The sequence below is a fragment of the Psittacula echo genome (genome assembly GCF_963264785.1).
Source record: "Psittacula echo genome assembly, chromosome: 6".
NCBI classification, from domain to species: Eukaryota; Metazoa; Chordata; class Aves; order Psittaciformes; family Psittacidae; genus Psittacula; species Psittacula echo.
The window spans coordinates 54589634-54608194 of NC_137743.1; the positions used below are offsets into that span (position 1 = coordinate 54589634).

At 36.6% G+C, this 18561-nt stretch overlaps 1 protein-coding gene across 1 annotated transcript in view; it reads right to left on the minus strand.

Moving 5' to 3' along the window:
- Positions 1-1178: 1178 nt before the first annotated feature.
- Positions 1179-18561, minus strand: part of SH2D4B (SH2 domain containing 4B) — a gene marked incomplete at its 3' end in the record, with an annotated part of 66766 nt that continues 49383 nt past the window's right edge. Inside the window, exons 7-8 of the mRNA XM_080621167.1 lie at positions 4652-4872; positions 1179-1271 (exon numbers count right to left, since the gene is read on the minus strand). Coding sequence (XP_080477293.1) covers positions 1179-1271; positions 4652-4872 — 314 coding nt within the window. The remainder of the gene's footprint in view (positions 1272-4651; positions 4873-18561) is intronic.

Sequence of the window (18561 nt, forward strand, 5' to 3'; positions counted from 1 at the left end):
AACACATATGGATTGGTCCACTTTACATCTCAAAATACACATTATGTATGAAAAGGTATTGAGAAACTGCTTATTAAGAGCATGGCTATAAGACTAACCAATAGGTTCACAACTGCCTCCATCATGTCCCACTTCACTCTTGAAACAAATCAGTTGCACAGAAAACTGTCACAACCCTGTTATTTGGAATATTGCCCTGCGAAATGAATGTTTGGAGCTAAAATGAACATTTCTATACCCAGCAGTTTCTACATAGCCATTTATGGGAATAGAGCAAGGAGCACAGGAGGGTAATAGTAACAGTTTTGCAGTTTTTCACTCCATTCCCTGAATTGGCTGCCTCAGTAGTATCCAGCTTACCTGTGAAACAATGCAGGACTGCATCAATACCATGTGACAGCCAGATTGCAAGAACTGCTAAGACACAAATTTCAGGAGAGCATATTGACTACTGTGATGAGAGGAGCTGCTGTTGGTCCAAATCAAACTGCTTTCATTAGAATAAATTTCATTAGAATAAACTGACCACTTTCTGGACAGGAAATTCTTTCCAAGGCTGTTGCACTGCATGAAAATGTAAATAAAATGTATATGACCTTATACTGTCTCTGCTGTGGTGAAATTTGTAGGTTTGAATTCAAAAGCACAATGGCAAGTTTCCAGCTACATCTAAACATTTAAGCAATTACAAACTTCAAAAAGATGTTTTAAGACTGCTTCTCTTATCAGAAGTGCACTGCCAAGTAATGAGATTGTCAACAGAAACTGACAAAGACTGCTTTGGAAAAAAGATTCTAATCACCAATATTGGTACTTCATTCAATACTCTATGAGTAGTTCCCAGTCATACTTCTTGCTGCATTTTGTTTTTTCAGACATTAAGAAAATTAAGATAGGAACTTAGCATTCAGCAATTGGCCATGACCCCTTGAAAAATTCCTGGGAATAGTCCTCATTTGTAATGTGCCAGTAACTTCTCACATTTGAAATGTCAGCAATATGAATAACGATGATAGTTCAGACGCAAAACAGAAATATTGTGAGCCTTCTAATGAGGATGCATTTTGGCCACAAGACCAGTGGCATTGGAAGTTCATTAACTAGTTTTCAGTAGTTACTTTTTGTAGTTATCTATTACTACAGCTATTCAGAATGCATTCCTGTTAGTCCTGAATCAGTTATTCAAATAAAGGGCTGTAGTCTGGTGGATTCTTCTGCTGTCCACATGGCTCCAGTAGTAGCTCCCCACCTGAGGATGTGATGATTTCTTCCTAGAAAGACAAAATCAATTAAAATATCAAAGGTCTAAGCTATTCCCTGTCTTCTAAAAAAAGCAACTGATAGGAACAAAGACCATCACTCCACTGTAATTGGTAACCAATTATGAATAAATGCTCGATAAAATAAGTACAGGCCATCAACTATTCATATTCTTCATGCTTTGTTTATCTCTTACTTATGCCAGTAGTAACTTGTGATAGTATCAAACAGTGAAATCAAGCAGTTGGCGTACAAGAAAGGCTGTGATATGTACTACCCATAAGTTCCTACACTACGTAAAAGAAACAGCTTCAGATGCCTACAAAGGATATTCTCAAGGGTTAATTTAACAGACATATGCCAGTCCTACTATGCTACTTCCATAGCCATTGGGATGAAAGAAGCTTCCCCAGGCAGACTGAGCAAGAGCTCAATGTTGAGTGCTCCCACATAACAGTAACAGCTTTCTGACTGATTATAGAGAAGTGAAAGATACTAACCTTGCTAGGATAAAGACAGTCTTTACAAATAGCACTTATTCTCATTAAATACCCACATGGCAAGCCTGTCATTTCAGTAATTGATTACCAACATAGATAAAAAAAAAAGAAAAACTTACTGGAAAAATGGAGAACTTGGTCTTTGCACTTATTCCTACAGTAATGATAATTCACTTTTTTTTTTTTTTTTGGTAGAAGTTTGAGATTTCTAGAGGCACCAAATTGAGCCAGAATCCAGAATTATATTGACTAAAATAGCAATCCTTCATCTGAAACTTTAGATCCAACTTATGGATCTGTATGGGCCTAACGTTTTCAAAACTCATCCAGTTTCTATTGAAATTCAATGAAAAATTTGCTGTCTCATATATTCCTCAGAATATGTGGAGGCTCCCTTGTGTGGTTCCATCCCAATCACTACCTCAGACTAAGAATAAGTACAGAAAGTTACTACTCAAATTAAGTGCTTATGAGAAGGTTATGAGGAAGTAAATACAAAGATTTAACAATGATTTTGGGTATGTTATTGCTGCTTTCCACACAGTATTTAAATGCAAATTATAAGAGAAAATGCTCACTTACACCCTCTTCTGTAAGAATTTATTTTCTTCCAGCTAATGGTTAGCACCCCCTTGTATCTGTCACCTTGAGTGATCTTTTCTCAATTTTTTAAAAACAAAATGAAGCAGTGTTAGATGAATAAGTGTAAGCAACTAAAAAAATAGTTATGCCAGCTATGCCAGCCATGCTTATTTTCATTGAAAGTGAGAAGGACCCTCAGAGAGAAGCCCGTGCAACTTTTGGGGTGGGGAAGTGTAATTTTGCCAAAAATAGTCGTGAGGAAGCAGCAACTTTTCCAAACAATATAGCAATAGCTACAAGAGAAAATGTGCCTGCAGCACAACCATTTACATAAAGATTGCGTAGCTGGTTACAAAAAGGCTTTGGGACACTTGACATTGTACTCTACCAGAAAGGGCAGGCAGAAAAGCTTCAAAGAACACCATGCAAGAGACAGGATAAGATACCTCCTGAAGTGATTGCCAAAGAAACCAGTTTTAATATAGCTATTATCTTAGACAGTTCAAGGAGAAATGTGTGGGGACTTTCAACCAATTCAATTGGTTCTCCAATTGGCTTACTGCAGAGGGAGCTATTAACTATTGTCAGGGGACAGGTAAGAAAACTTTTGCTTGCTTTAAATGTTAGAAACTAAAAGCCATTCTGATTCTGACAAATACTCTGTTGCTGTCTGCAAATAGGTGTGTTTCTAGTGCAGTGACTGCCTAGGGTGAGCTGTGATGAAAATATGGGAACATAGCTGGAACAGAGATGGCTGGGATTGGTTGTCACCATCACTCCTCCCCAGAAGTATATGGAATACTACTTTAGCCAGAGCTCCTACATCCAGTGCCTGATAGTCTGCATTTGGTGTGTTGTATGTGTGCTTTTCTTTCCCTGGCATGGCTCTGGTTAGACTCTTTCCAGTTGTCCTGGGTCTGTCTGGGATGGAGTTAACTTTCTCCACATCAGTCTGCATGGTGGTATGTTTTGAATTTGTGGCTAAAACAGTGTTGGTTAACACACTAATGTTTTGGCTATTGCTGATCTGTGCCTGCACAGCATCAAGGCTTTCTCTTTTTTCCACTCAGGTGCTGCTGGCAGGAAGTAGGCTGGGAACAAGTGAGAAGTTGTGAGGGGACACAGCCCAGCTGTTTGACCCAGATGATCTTTTTGACCCAAATACAGATATTCTGTATCATAAAATGTCATCCTTAGCAATAAAAATAGGATTAAGGAAGAAGAGGGAGTGGGGATTGGCTTCCAACATAGCCTTTGAGAGAGAATTTCAGCAAATTAGGGGAGGGTGTATTTTTTTTGTCAGATATGACACCTAGTATCCTCCCATGTGGAAATACAATTTGTGAAAATATAATGTCATAGTGATCTATGAGGGGACACTAAAACACTCAAGAGATGTTGCAAACTAGCTGAAATAAAAGAAAGATTTAAAAGAGATGGAAAATTGAAAGAAAAATAACCACTGTTTAGTGTTTGTGAGACTGAATAATAAAAAAAAATGAAGTCTTTGAAGAAAAAGAGGAGAAAAAAATTCAACAGAATTAGTTTGAAATGAGTAAGAAAAGGATAAGAAAGGAAAGGGACCTAGAAAAGAGAGGATGAAGAGAAATTCTGAGGGTGGCTAAGAAAAAAGCAGAATTAAAACTGCATCTGAGAGAGATGCGACATGATGGAAACAATCTATACTATCGGAAAGCTGAGTCACACTCTGGCAACAAGAAACACAAATCAGAGGCAAAATAATTCAAACCCATCTAAAGTCAAAGATGAGTAGTAAATTACTCTTGCAAGATTGTTTTGGGTGATATGGAGTGACCTTTACAACATCCCCAAAAGAAAACCCCTCCACGTTCCCTTCTTTACTGCAGGGCCTCACTCCATTGCTTTTGCACATTCAAAGTGCATCACATCAAAGTTTGGAAAAATGCTGAAATTTCATTGAAAGACCTTTCTGTGGTATTTCCAATCCAGTTTTGCACAACAAAGATGATCCAAATGTTAGCTGTGTCAATCCTTATTAGCCCATTTTTAGCCCAGAAGAGCGCACATTGTGTAAGAATCTACTTAGAAGGGGACACAAATAATGTTGAAGCATTTGACTGAATGGTAAAAGCCTTCTGATTCATTGCAACAAAGACACAAACTAGAAATGTTACTAGAAATGCCAGGCTAACTGCAGAATATATACATATATTCTTTCCCCCACTATGGTTGTTACTGGTTTCTGATGTGTTTTCAAATTACATGGTTCCTCTCTAAATTATTAATCTGTTCCACTCAGCTATTGATCTCTACCTAGCAAGTGTTACCTTGTGAAAATCAATAAGATCTGTCAGTGTTGCATGTCGGTTTGGATCTACCCCCAAGAAGCTGTAGAAATCCCCCGAAGCATCAATGAGAAAGTGTTTGAACCCACTTTGCTGGCGATAAGACAATGCATAGCCCCAGATTTTCTCACTGACTCGCACAAGGAATGTTCCTTCAGATTTATTCATCAACAACTCTTCTGCCTCCTGGCGGCTGATAATACCTGGCAAGAAAAGAAATGCACAAAAACTAAGGTTATGCAGATAGCAGTCAAGGTAAATCAAATGCAACAAATACAGAGCAGAAGTGAAATTCAAATGGCATAACTTCTCAAGATTTAAATGTTTATAGGAGGAGTTAGAGCTACGGAGACAATGTTTATGCCATTTGTTTCTGAAGAATAGCTAAAAGGGTTTTGATTGTGTCTAGTGAGATATGCTTTTTAATTGTCTGATTCAGAATTGCTTACTGCTTTTTCAAAGGAAGTGCATAAATGCAACCGGCCTATCAGACTAGCAAATTCTGTACATGGGATCATTTAGCAGACTAGCATGGTTTGGCATTGCAATTTGAATTTGCAGTACACTGCTGATATTGAATTGCAGTATATCTGACTTGTTGCCTTACAACTGTTTTATAGGTCCTGAAGAAAGAACATAAAGCAAGTGCTAGGAGAAAAAGCATTTGTCTGCTTTTGTACACCCCTACACATATGCATCCCTAGATGCATATAAATAAATTGGAACACAAAGAAAGAAAATCCTGCAACTAACAGAGCTGCTAAGAGAGATGAGCATGTTAGATTACTTATTCACAAGCTTGCATTTCTAGGGAACATTGTCACAGAGGAAAACAAGAAACAAAGAAAGCTCATAGCCCTTTCCTTCTGGGACCTTTCAGGCTTGATATCAGAGAAAGAGTCTCCTCTAATTAAAAACTGTAGCCACGAGCTAAAGCAACAGAAATATTGAATATTGCATTTGTCAACCAGAAGCGACAAATTCAAACAAATTCTTTACAATTCATAATGAACAATGAGTTATGCACCTCGCTCTGGGACAAGAGAAGACAAAATTAATTGGGGCTCCTTGCAGTATGTAACTATCATCCTGTGGTAATTTTCTCTATGAGCCAACTTATTTCTCTGGACAAACTCAACCAGGGAACAAAGTCTTTCCCCATATCCTGGACACCAAGTGGTTGTTTTATAGATGAATTAATTCCTTTGCTGTATGACAAATACATTTGTCAGGGCCAAAGAAGGATCACAAATTTAGATTTTCAGAGTAAACAAGAGAAAAAGTGTAACAGGAGTAGAACTTTCAAGAATTTTCCCATTTTATGCTTCTGTGTTAGAAGAATCTTCATCTCTCTTTTCCTTTCTGATCCGTGGATGCAACACAGAAGTTGCTGGTACTTCTGCCTGCAAACAGGGTATAGCAAATAAACCCTATTCTGATCACACTCCATGTAAAAAGGTGTGATCAGGATTGCACCCAGCACTGAACCAGGTCCATCCACTTAGAGACCCTGGTTCAAATTTGCCTGGTAGGCCTAGAGAGATGAGTAAGCTCATCTCTCATAATTATCTGTGAAATACCAGATGCTCACTTTAATCAGGAACAGATGTTGAATTAGGCCATCCTGAATGCGAACATGGCACAAATGTCGATAAATAATACATGTACATGTTCCAAAGTTACTCTCTGTGAAGCTAAACTTTCTTGAAACAATATAATACTGCTTGTTATTGTAGAAGCTTACACATGTCCTAGTGAGAGTTCCATGGGGTCCAGGTACTGAAAAGCCACACTGGTGTAGCATAATAATAACCATAGCCCAGGGATTACCAATTTGTACAAAGAAGTACCTACCTGAAAGACCAAAGTTTGGGATGTTTTAATTAAGCCCACAAGGAAAATTATGCCTCTGGGAGACACAGGAAGGAACTGAGGAGATCTGGGTCCTAAAAGCAAGCACTGTGTGATGTTAGGAAACAAAGAAAAGCATCTCTTTCTTTCAGTTTTTGTCTACTTTGAGATAATAAACTCCTTTTACAGTTTTACTTGGTGCAATGAGGAACACAACAAGGGCTCAATCTCAGTGGGGCCCAAAGTTCCTTCCTGAAATATCTTCAGTAATTATTAAGATGAAACATACACATATATACTCTGCTGAATAAGGTAAAGCTTCTGGAGGATATTGCATCATTTTTGCATCAGAAATGCAAAACAGGCAGCAATCATGCAAACATAAGCTTTTGTTTAGAAACAGCAGGCAATGGCTCAGCCAATAGTCAATTGCTGCACCTTGCAAAACTAAAAACAGTTTTATTGGAGGCATTCCAAGATTAATTGTTTAAAATTCTTGAACTCTGTTCAAATGAAAAGATAGTACTAATATGAATCCATATGATACAGCATATTATGTGAAGCTGTATCACTAGCATCCCAATACTAGGTGCCCTGTGCCAAGAATTACACAAAAATTGATTCTGAAATCATACTATTTGTTAATCCACTCTTCTCCCAAATTGCCTTAGTTTAAATATACAATGAAAGGTTTCATTAGTGATTATGATGCATACTTCCTTGTTAAACCTTTGCTAGAAATACATGTAGACAAGCCACACTAACAAGCTGAGAGCATTTAATGATACAGGAAAGGATAAACAATTCCATTAGCAGCAAATGCGACATTAATTCCAATAATCAAAATTTATACTGTAATTCTAGATTGAAACCATGCTGTTAACTTTCAAGATAGGAATTGGGTGCTGTTACAACTACCCCTTCTCTAAGCAGTGTCAGAATTGTCATGCAGCCCTGCTAGGGAGTGAGGTGGCATAGACAATTTGCCACTTAAAAAATAAAGGGTTTATAAAAAAACAGAGTTGTAAAAAAGAAGGTTTGTATTTTATGGTGAACATTATTCTTAGGATATTTCTAGGGTTAGAATGACCATCACTATCAGGCATATAATACAAAATTCATTTAGCACCAATTAATTCAATGCTAAACAATCCGTTCACCTGCTTTCAACTCCCACCAGTAGAACTAAACCACTGCAGGCTTCCACATGATGTTATATTCTTTGCCAGACCTTATTTTTGTTCTGGGCACTTTATACCATTGAGTAGATGAGAAATGCCACATTGCTCACAGCTAAGTTCTTTTCTGCTTTAATTCTCTTTTCTGCTAAAATGGTGTAATAAATTATCAGCCAGCTGTTTTCTTCCCTTTTTCTCTCCTGATTCTGTTAACAGCTCATGAGAAACCATCTCTCCCCACCACCTCCTCCCTCTCTCTGCCTTCCAGTTATTTTATTTCTGGTTCAATGCTTTAATGTGTGGTGATTGCAGCAATGAAAGTCTCCCCTCACCCTTTAAAAAATGGTATGCTGTTCTCTAGACAACTAGAAAAAGAGCGGCACTGTTCACTCCTGAGACAGCTGTAGGGAAATACACAACATCTGAGAAAACCCTACATGAGCATTTAAAACTGTTTGAACTGAAGTCAGGAAACTGGTTTCCCAGGGCTCTGGTAAGAGGTTTAGAATCACCGATGCTCTTATTTGTGCTCGTTAGGATATTAATTGGAAATATTATCTCAAAAAGAAACCACTGAGGCTTTGAAAGCTAATTTTCCCCTCTCGCTAATCCTTGCTAATCTCTTAAAAAAAAAGGGAAAAAAAAAGAGGCAACATCTTCACTTGATATAAAGCAATGCTGTGTTAAACAAAAGCAGTAATCCTGTAATGTCAGCACAACTTTGCAAACCAGTCATTCAAATAAATACCTCACAATTAATCAATCTATCATCAGTATCATTATTTTAACTCATCATGTGACCATATACACAAATACAGAGTATTTGGATAGCAGTTAGCAACCCCACTGAAACTCCCTTAGATCTTCTCCCTGTCACGCTGAACGATTTCTCCCAGAGTGTACAAACTGCTGTTGTCTATAACAAAGTGTAAAAGGGCAGTAGGATTTTTTCGATCCTCTGGGAGAGGATCAAAGGAGTAACTAGCTCCTCTTAAAAGCATGGAAACTCATCAGCTGGTTTGAGTTTTAGGCCCCCCTCCCAGATTCACAGTATGCATCTATCATGTTGCATGCATCTACCTGTCCATTTTAAACATTCTAGTTTTGCAGTGTTTATTAACGTAAGTTATTAAGTTAAATGTTAATATTCATTTTGCAATGCATATTAACATTTTGGGTTCTTAGCAAGAGAGTAACATTTTGGAAGACAGTTATTTTAAATCACAGGACATTCGTCATCAACTGACATGTTCCTCATTAACATTTTCATTTTTAAATACAGTGCCTGTAATGAGAATTTGTGGATGACAGTCAATTCTTAACATTTTGTTGTAATTATGGTCTTTTTACTGCTACCAATCTTCAGTCAGCTGCTCCAAAAAAGGAAAAAGAACATCCTAACATTTAGGGTATGTTAAGCCCACATGGGAACTAGAGAGTCCATTATAAACTTACTGGGCACAGCTAAGAAATCTTGATACTGCCTTCCAAGTTTACAGCAGCCTCAATAGCAGAAAATGCTATTCTGAAATGTTATAAGATGACACTTCAGCTTCCCACTCTTCTCTCAGCATTATCCTACCTACATCCTTGAGTGAAACTCAGGAGATGAAATACATAAATATTTGCTAAGAGAATGCCATAACAAGCATGAATTCAAACTACAATAGCTGATAAACTTTGCCAACAAGGCAAGACTATGTATTAGAAGTCTAAAGTTATTTTTTTATTATACAGATAAAATTACATCATGTCCATTGTTGTCATCTATCTGTGGTCTAATGTGCCACATGTAATAACAATGTCAATACATAAAGATAATTTGGCCTTTAATGATCATTATACTTTTGACATGGATAAGTGCATTTATGTATGCCAAGAGGTTAACTAAGACTGGAGGGACAGCAGGTACAAACACAGCCCAGAAGCATTCATTTACCCTCCTGCAATAGAAGCTATTTGCTTAGTCAATGTTTTCTCTTTTCATATTTTTTCATTAGACTGATCTCAAACACTCTAGTGCATGAGGCTTTATTTACAGAGCAAAAGCATCACAAATACTGGCATGAATAAATAGTAATGAAAGCGTTCATGCAAAAGTGTTTTCATGACCATTATGGAAAGCCTTCTATTTCACAAAATTGATTTGTTGAACAATTATGAATATACACAGGTAATCAATAAAGAGGAAAGAGACTCATCCTTTTTATACAAGTTAAGACATCTAGCCAGGAAAGTGTGTGATTTAGGTCACCAGCCAAAACTAGGATCCAAAACACAGAGAAGCCAATACCAGCATCTCTTCTGTTTTCAACAGAATTAGGTCAAAGCCCATGTATACAAATATTCCTAGCCATCATTATGTGAATAATTCATATGCTAAAGGTCATACAAACGCATTACACCTAGAGCAAGTGTAAACAATAAATAAATGAGTAAATACAAGGAATTTTGAAGAATTAGGAGATAATTCCCAAATAATGTAAAGGACTATATTTGTCCAGTTATACAGGCAGATCTAAGTAGTAATTTGAAAGGCAGTTATAAAATGGCACAAGGGTTAAAAGGATCAGTTTTCTAAGCACCAGCCAATTCCTTCCAACTTTTGGAACTGAAAAACTAAGCTAGACAGACATACTACTATAACTATACCAATTGGAATAAAATGTTTCTCAAAAGAAAATACACAAGCAAATATTCAAAAAGTTTCCAAATAAATTTCCTCTTTCTAAGACTTACTTTGAGAATCAAAAGTTGGATTACCTTGCAAAAAAGCTTAAATAAATTTCAGACAATGGCTGTAAAAGCCTGAAAAGAAATATGGATTGAGCAGATTTTTTGTCTTGGGTACTTTTAATTAAAAGAAAAACGTTCCAGTTTGAGAAGAGGAAAACACATTACAGGTTTTTCTGCATACATCACTATAATAATAAAAATCACGTAGTTGGAATTAAAGACCCCACCCACTTGGGACCAAAATACAATTAAAGGCAACCAGTTTTGAAAGAAATAATCAGAAATGTAAACAGAAATTCAGATGGGATTAATCCAGCTGCAGCCAGTGTGGTTTCAGAAGAGCTGACAGCCTGTGATAGCATGCCAGCATTAACATAAATCACTGTCAGGAAGTACAAAAGCAGCTTGTAAGAACACTGGTCTATGAACCTAATGGAGGGGGTCATAGATTTCAGAGTTCACAGCAAAGGAAGATATACATGAGGAATAAACACAAACTAAGATGAAAGCTGAAGCTGGAGAACTAAGGTTTAGAATAAAGCTGACCTTTTATGATCCCATAAGGTGGGACAATAAAGGCTTGAAACAAATTGTTGAATTCATGATACTAGAAACCAGCTCTGGTCTAGGAGAAGGTGAAAAATCCATCTCCTTCAACCACTCAGAAAGATCAAAAGCATTAAAGAATGGAAGATGAAATGATTGCTTCCCTGCAGTGCAAAAACTAGAGCAGCTATAGTTTACGTTCTCAAGGAAAAGCAGTCTCTACATCACTCAAAGCAATAGTTTCCTAGGGCTGTTTTTTTTTCAATTCTCTCCCACAGGTGCAAGTCTATATGTGGACTCTTAAGCTGAGAACATACTTATGGTTGTTCATTGGAAAGGGCACAATTAGTTCACAAAACTATGATGTTTAGTCTGAATATGTTATGAGAAAACCAATGCCATGTATAATTTATAGATCACTGTTATCAGTTATGGTGGTTTATGGACTGATCTGCAACTGAAATAGCTAAAAGATAATGTACATATCTAGGTCACACCTTCTCATTTTTCCAGGTGCTACAGCAGGAGTAGCATGCACAATTACATGCATAAATATTTGCAGGAGTAGGCTTTTACAGTATGCCACTATTAAAAAGGTTTCATTCTCTCCTTCCTTTTGGTCACAGTACTTTTTTGGGTAGTGCAACAAAACAAGTAATGAAAAGAGAAGATCAATAGCATTGTGTGAGAAAAGCTATGGCAGAGAGATAACAATAGCTCTGCCTATGCTATTTCAGAATGGAAGCATTAAAGACTGAAAAGCAAAGAAAGGGAGTAAATCAAAGACGGCTGGTAACAGAAACAAAGCTGTTGAAGCTATTTATCATCTGCTTTTAAGGCAGGATAAACTCTCATGGGACTAGATCTTCAAAAGAGTTCTGTTCCATTTAGGCATTGAAATAAATGGCCAGGCTTAAAAAAAAAAAAAAAAAAAAAAACAAAAAAAACACACAAAAAAACCCCCAAAAAACCCCAGCACAATGACTGAGATTTTGTGGTTGGGTTTTGTTTTTTCCAAAACCTGGCCAAAAGCGTCACAGCAAGAGCCCAAGAGCTGAATTCCTATGAAATGCTTTTCCTTCTTACAGCTGGTGAGAATGTAGATATTTCATGCTGTGCTGCATGTTGGTAATCTGATTTAAGTCCGAGTAAATAGCACAGTATCCATAAATATTACTAAGGGACTATAGGCCTCTGTGCTGGTAATAGAGAGAAAATGCGCAATAGGTTACAAAAAGCAGAACCTAAAATACAAGTAAATAAACTAAAACCTCCCTGTCTGCACATAAGTGCAATGGGAAGCAAAGCTTGGATGCATTTAGAAATCAACAGGTAAAATGCATATTTGAAATACAGTGGCCATGTCACAGATAAGTTTATCTGAGTACTCAGTGGTCAGTACAGGGCTGGTCTCCTCCCGAAGCTGCACAGGCAAAGTGAAGTGACACTGGTTAGAGAGTCTGGAGAGATCTTTCTTTGTTCCACATTCACCTCCTTTTCTTCTGTGCAAGCTCAGGAACAAAGCATGCAGCATTCCATACCTAAGACAGAGATAGATCTGTGCTTTTGAAAGGTAAGCAGGAGTCCATTACCCATTCTTCACCATTCCTCTCCTTTGTCACCATCCTGGTACATTTAAGATACATGCCATATTGGGAAAAATCACACCAGTGAATTTCACCTACCTCACCAGCAGGCCTTGCTCAGTATAGAAAGTATCCTCTGGGCTACAAACAGAAATATATAGAAAACAAAGGCCCAGAGGAATAATGCTTTTCTAGCAGCAAGAGATCTCTTCAGGCAAGGATGAGGTATATTGATAATATACCATGCCCTAAACAAGCTCTTCTTGAAGACTTATGTGGTGCATAGTACTATCTTGATCCTCTATACAAAGGAGAAATTCACCAAGGAAAAGCATCATATGTAAAAAAGTATAGGCCTCTCTGGTGGTGTTTTGTATTTTGTTGGGGTTTGGGTTTTGTTTGTTTTTGTTGCTGTTGTGGTTTTGTTTTGTTTCTAATAATATGCATTAATCTCTCTGCTCTGTCAGCATAAAGCTGTTCTAAGAATAAAAAAAAATTATACCTCAAAAGGTTTCTTAATTCCCTAAGGCTGAGATTCCTTAAAACAATTAAAACCCTCCTGAAATTCTGAAGGAAATGGGTGCCTTACTGCCCTGGGTATCTTTGAAAATGCTACCTAAAGGAGTAATGGAGTTATAATGAGTCTTTTTCTTCAGGTTTACAGAAATTCAGATGTGCTACATCCATTGTTGCTAGTGTGGCTTACAGTTAATTCCCTATGCACTCTGCAGAAAATATACCCCTTAATTGTCTCCTTTAAAGTTCATTCTATATCCAAATTCTCAAGTACTGTAAAAACCCTTTATACCCACTGTCAAAATATTTACACCAATGATATATTCACTAATGAGCAGTGCAGCACAAAAAGGTAGGTCTGAATACACCACGGGTATAATAGAGCTATAAATTTTTCTGCTAATGCCTTCTCAAAGCATAGTGTTGATTTCTTTCTTTCCTTCAAGATCAGCCTAGACTGCATTAGAGAGGAGGAAAACAAATATTTCAGACTGTCTCTTCTCTTGGTACATTGTTAATTGTCATATGTTAGGGGAGAAATGTAGCACAAAAGACCTTTAACCTTTTATCTCAGATATATATGTCTTGATTTTTTTTATAAAGATGGACTCTTCTGCCCTGAAATCCCTGCAATAAGCCTCTGTTAGTACCCTTTAATTTTTCTGAGGTTTCTCTTACCATCTGAACAGCTTCTGAAAAATCATTTTAAAAAATGGAACAGTTAACCATTCCATTTTCAGTGGTTTCTCAGGCTACATTCTCTGAGTGTAGTTTACCATGCATGATCAGTAAATTGACAGAAATTGAGGGGCAAGAATATTTCATTTTGTATTGTTCTCACTGACTACAATTGGAGGCTTCTATGGTCTAGTGAAGTCAATAGAAGATCGACATGGAGGTTCCAAGCACCTAAATAGGATGCCTTACATAAACAGTACAAATATTCTTGATAATGATGTTATTTACTTTGCTGATAGGCTGACTGGATAATAAGAAAATGATTGCTTTAAAAAAAATAAAATTAAATCAGTAATACTCCCAGGCCTATATAGGCATCCTAAATGCTGTTATAGATAGTTGACATTTCCTGCAAATAGCATGGAAAGTAAGTGTACTCATAAGGATGTCTGCAAACTCCAAATAAGAAACAAACATGCTTTGAGAAAATATTAGTACACTAATCCAAATAGGGAATTTTGTTACAAATATTATTCCTGTAGGATGCATTCACATTCTTACAGTACAGATGGGATTGAATTTTTATTTCTTTTATGTGTGAAAAAGATAGCCAACTATACAGACTATCAATCAGCTCTTGTGATAGATGCGTTACATGACACATGCAAAGTAGATATTAAAACCTTACTGGATCTTCCAAAACATTAAAATTTACTTAATCAGTAAAGCACACAGAAATACCCTTCCAAAGCAGCCTAACAGGGCTAGAAATAGTACAGTGATGTAATACATAACCTACTGTAGAGCCAAGTACCTGATTTAAGCTCTGATCCTGGTCCAGACAAAGAGAAACACATCAGTTCTGGTACAATAGTCACTGATACTCTGTTTTGTGTGAAAACTGAAAAGCATAGCAGTTTTTTTAGAGCATTAGTGGCCAGTATTCACCATCCTTTCTCCAGGCAGACAAAATATTTGCATTCAGTCAGTCTTGGTCTTGCAAGCAACAGAGAATAAAGAAAGGGAAATTCTAGCTTGTGGGCATCGATTACAAGCACTTCTTATCCACTTCACTTGTTTACATTACTCACCCTGTTACTTATTTAAATCCTCAAATATTGCTGAATTTGAAAATGAGAGAGAAAATCTTCTGGTATGCAAACAAGATCTAAATCAAAGAACAAAATGAGAAAGTTGATCTGTGAGAAAGAGGATAAGAGCGCAAAATCCCTCCTGGGAGCTATATATATTCTTGTAACTCCAGCCATCATAAGTCCTTGTTCCTTTGAAATACTTCTAAGGGCAGCATGGACGTTAAAAACCATGGAAGACTGAGCTTTTGCCAAACCAACTGCACAATGCAAAATAAAGCCCATAGTGAAATTTTTGTTTGCTTTAGATTTCTGTGAAAAGGCAAACTAGAAGAATTAGTTAAAGGTAGCCTCTTTGTAGACCTTTCCTGGCTTTGTAGAACCCATTCTGAGGCAACAATGCCAGGTGACACTCCAGAGGGAACACATGAACCAAAGGCAATAGCTACTAAATAGCCTTGGCTAGGATGACATTCCTGCAGAGGCATGTTTTCAAAGAGCCCATTACTGGCTAATGGATAGTTGCTGATGAAGAGTGGGAAGGTATAGTTCGGAACACACAGAAACTGAGAGGAGTTTGTAAGGTTGGAGGGAATTCTTTCTTGAATAAAGGGCTCCTTTAAAAAAGAATTTAAAGAAATAGTCATTTAAAATTAGAAATTATTTGCCATTCAAACTCATCAATTGCTGGACACTTTAAATGCTGAAAGCATTGGCATTAGAATCAGATTTGAGTGCAAGTTCTCTGATTTGCCATGCAAACTGAATTGGAACTCAAACCTTTACACACCTGCTAACTTAGTGAGTGTAAATGTTACCATTTCGCACTTTCTGCAAGGAGAAGACAAGTATGAAAAATTGAATTAAAACTACTGCCAGTCTCAGAGTGCTTTTGGAAAAAACATGTCAGATTTTGATCAGCTTGCTGCTTCTCCCTTCACTCAAGTGTATATATGAACATTTAACCACCACAATTTTCTTTAAAAAACAGTGCCAGAAGAAATACTTGTACTTGCAAATCAACAGGTGTTTAATCTCAACAAGACAGTCAAGTCAAGACGAAACTTCTACCTAGAAGGATAAATGATGCAATCCTTTAAACCAGCGTACATAATTTACTAGCTCTGAAATAAGCATTTCTGACTGGAGTGTGGAATACTTCACAAAACATGCAATCCCATAAGAACTATTTAAAAAAATAAATGATAAAAAATGTACAATATATTTGTTTTAGCACCAGCACATTTTAATATACTGATGTTTCTTTAGGAGCAAGAAGTTTCTTTCAGTCCTCAAAAAATCTTTGACATAAGAAAAACACAATATGCTAAACCCAATTATATATGGTTCCACTTACAGTACTGGTATATAAATCATTTTTGATGCTTCTGAATTGTGAATACATGGATGCTTAGGCAAACAACCATTTTTGTTTGCAAATACAGACAGGATCCTGTGCGTAACCATCCCCTCCTCTCATAACATGGCCACATTTAAGGGTGTATAGAACAGAGAACAATAATGCACGTTCATTAAAAAAGTCCACTGTGATTACTCCCCCATTTGTATGATCTGTCATGAATATACCATTTCTAGAGGAAAACGGGATTTAATTAAGTGCCTGTGAAATTCCTAATGTGTAGGTTGTGACTACGATTTACATTTTACTGAACATACCATAAAACAAATCAACAAACTCCGACAGAACAGTTAGGGCCTGATTTGCTTTTGCCTTGTATATTGTGCAGTCACTTATTCTGGGATAGTTTTGTGAGCTGTTATACTAATTTTTGCATCATGTAATTGAGTACAGAAAATACAGAACATTAAAAAATCAGGCTGTCAACATAGACTGGACTAAGACAACTGTCTGCCAAAAAGCTTTCTAATACTAATAGTAACAGATTACTGAGAACTGTAATATGCTACGATTTTATTTCAAAAGAAATAAGACACCAACATTGAGTCCTAACACAGTTTTCCTGTGCCATTATTGCCATAGCTGTAAGTACCTATGAAGCATAGCCACTGGATTTACTAAAAAAGTAAAAAATTAGGTACTAGGAAGCTATGGGCAAATTTCATCAAGCCAAGGGAGAAGTAGCAAAATGAACAAGAAGAAGATTCTTAAATTATGAGTCAATTGCACTGGAGGCTGCATGATGCAGAAATTGACTATAAAAAAGACAAAACCAAAATAGCCCAATCTATATCACCACATTTTATGGGTACTTCTGCCTTTATCAGAGCATCTCCAAAACCCATGCAAAAAAATACAGCAGAGAAAAACAGCACATTCAGTCATGAGCTAAATTGTAAAAAGCCTGCTATTTTTGATGGTTAAAACTCAGAAAAAATTAGCAGTGCCAAATTCTCAAACTCATTCCTGGGGGTGGGGGGAGAATGGAGCAATTCTCAGGCATTCTTTCCTTCTCTATATTGCCATAAAGCTCATTGACATGGCTTGCACAAAAGCGGTATATTTTCTTCATTACAAAACCAAAACACATTAAAGAATATCTTCAATTCATACTTAAGTTTCCCACATTTTTTGTGAATTAAAATAAAGCCCAACATTTCAAATTTGGACTTAGAAACTGAACTTACTTTCTTTATTAGAGGGTTGATGTATTTTATTTGGGTGCAATAAAGCAACCAAAATTATAGATTAAGCTTCAGGCAATCAGGAAACATACCCTAGCCATATTTAGAATAAAACTTAAATAAATAAATGAGATGTACTGACACAAAGCACATCTTAAGAATATCTGAAAAGCAGTGATTATGTTAGTGGCAGAAAAAGGAAGACAACTGAATTGTCTTTAGGCTAGCAGATGTCACTGGTACTTCTATGGGTCCAGTTTTCTATACGATGCATCTCTGCAAGAAAAAGAATATTTAATAAATACCTACTGAATAAATACTGCAAATTAATATGCAGATCTATCAAAACCAAAGAAGCTTCACAATTACAACTGTGAAACAGAGAAGTAAGATTTTGACATGAGTAAGGACTATTAGGTATTCAAAATTTGCTTGTATGTAAACTGAAAACCAAATCTTTTCATATATCCATACTTAGTTTTATGCAAATATCAAGTTTGTATGAACAAACATCTTGAATAGTGTAATACAAAATGCACAGCTGTTTGGGAAAGGTTTTGTAATTCCACTGGTTAACAAGAGAGAGGTGATATCTAGGATGATCATGTTTTTGAGCATTTAGAATGTTCAGAACCTTCTTCATGAATCTTCCTGGTATATCGCTAGTTTAAGTGGCTTTAATTTATGCTAGTATTGATTTGTCATTCAGTACACTGGGAATGCATTATGAATACAACTTCACTAATTTAGTGGGCTCACTGTAAGAGCATTTGCCCAATAGATGGACACTGAAATGTTCAGAAGTTTATTGAGTTACATGGCAGCAAACAGAATATCACATTACAGCCTCTGACAACTTGCTAATTTGCTAGAGTTGCTGATATTTTCCACTGGCCTTTTTGTATTGATGCTGATTTCTATTGATTTCCTATTGATATTCTGCTATTTTAATTTCAATGTGCTTTTTATCTGAGTATATGGAAGCTAGATTTCATTCTTCGTTGCACCCAACAAGGCTTATTAAACCTCTAGTTCAACCTCCAGCTCCATAAACAACAAGAGTTGACTTTCTGTTTCTGGGGTCCATTTCTGTTGCATAGGGTCCA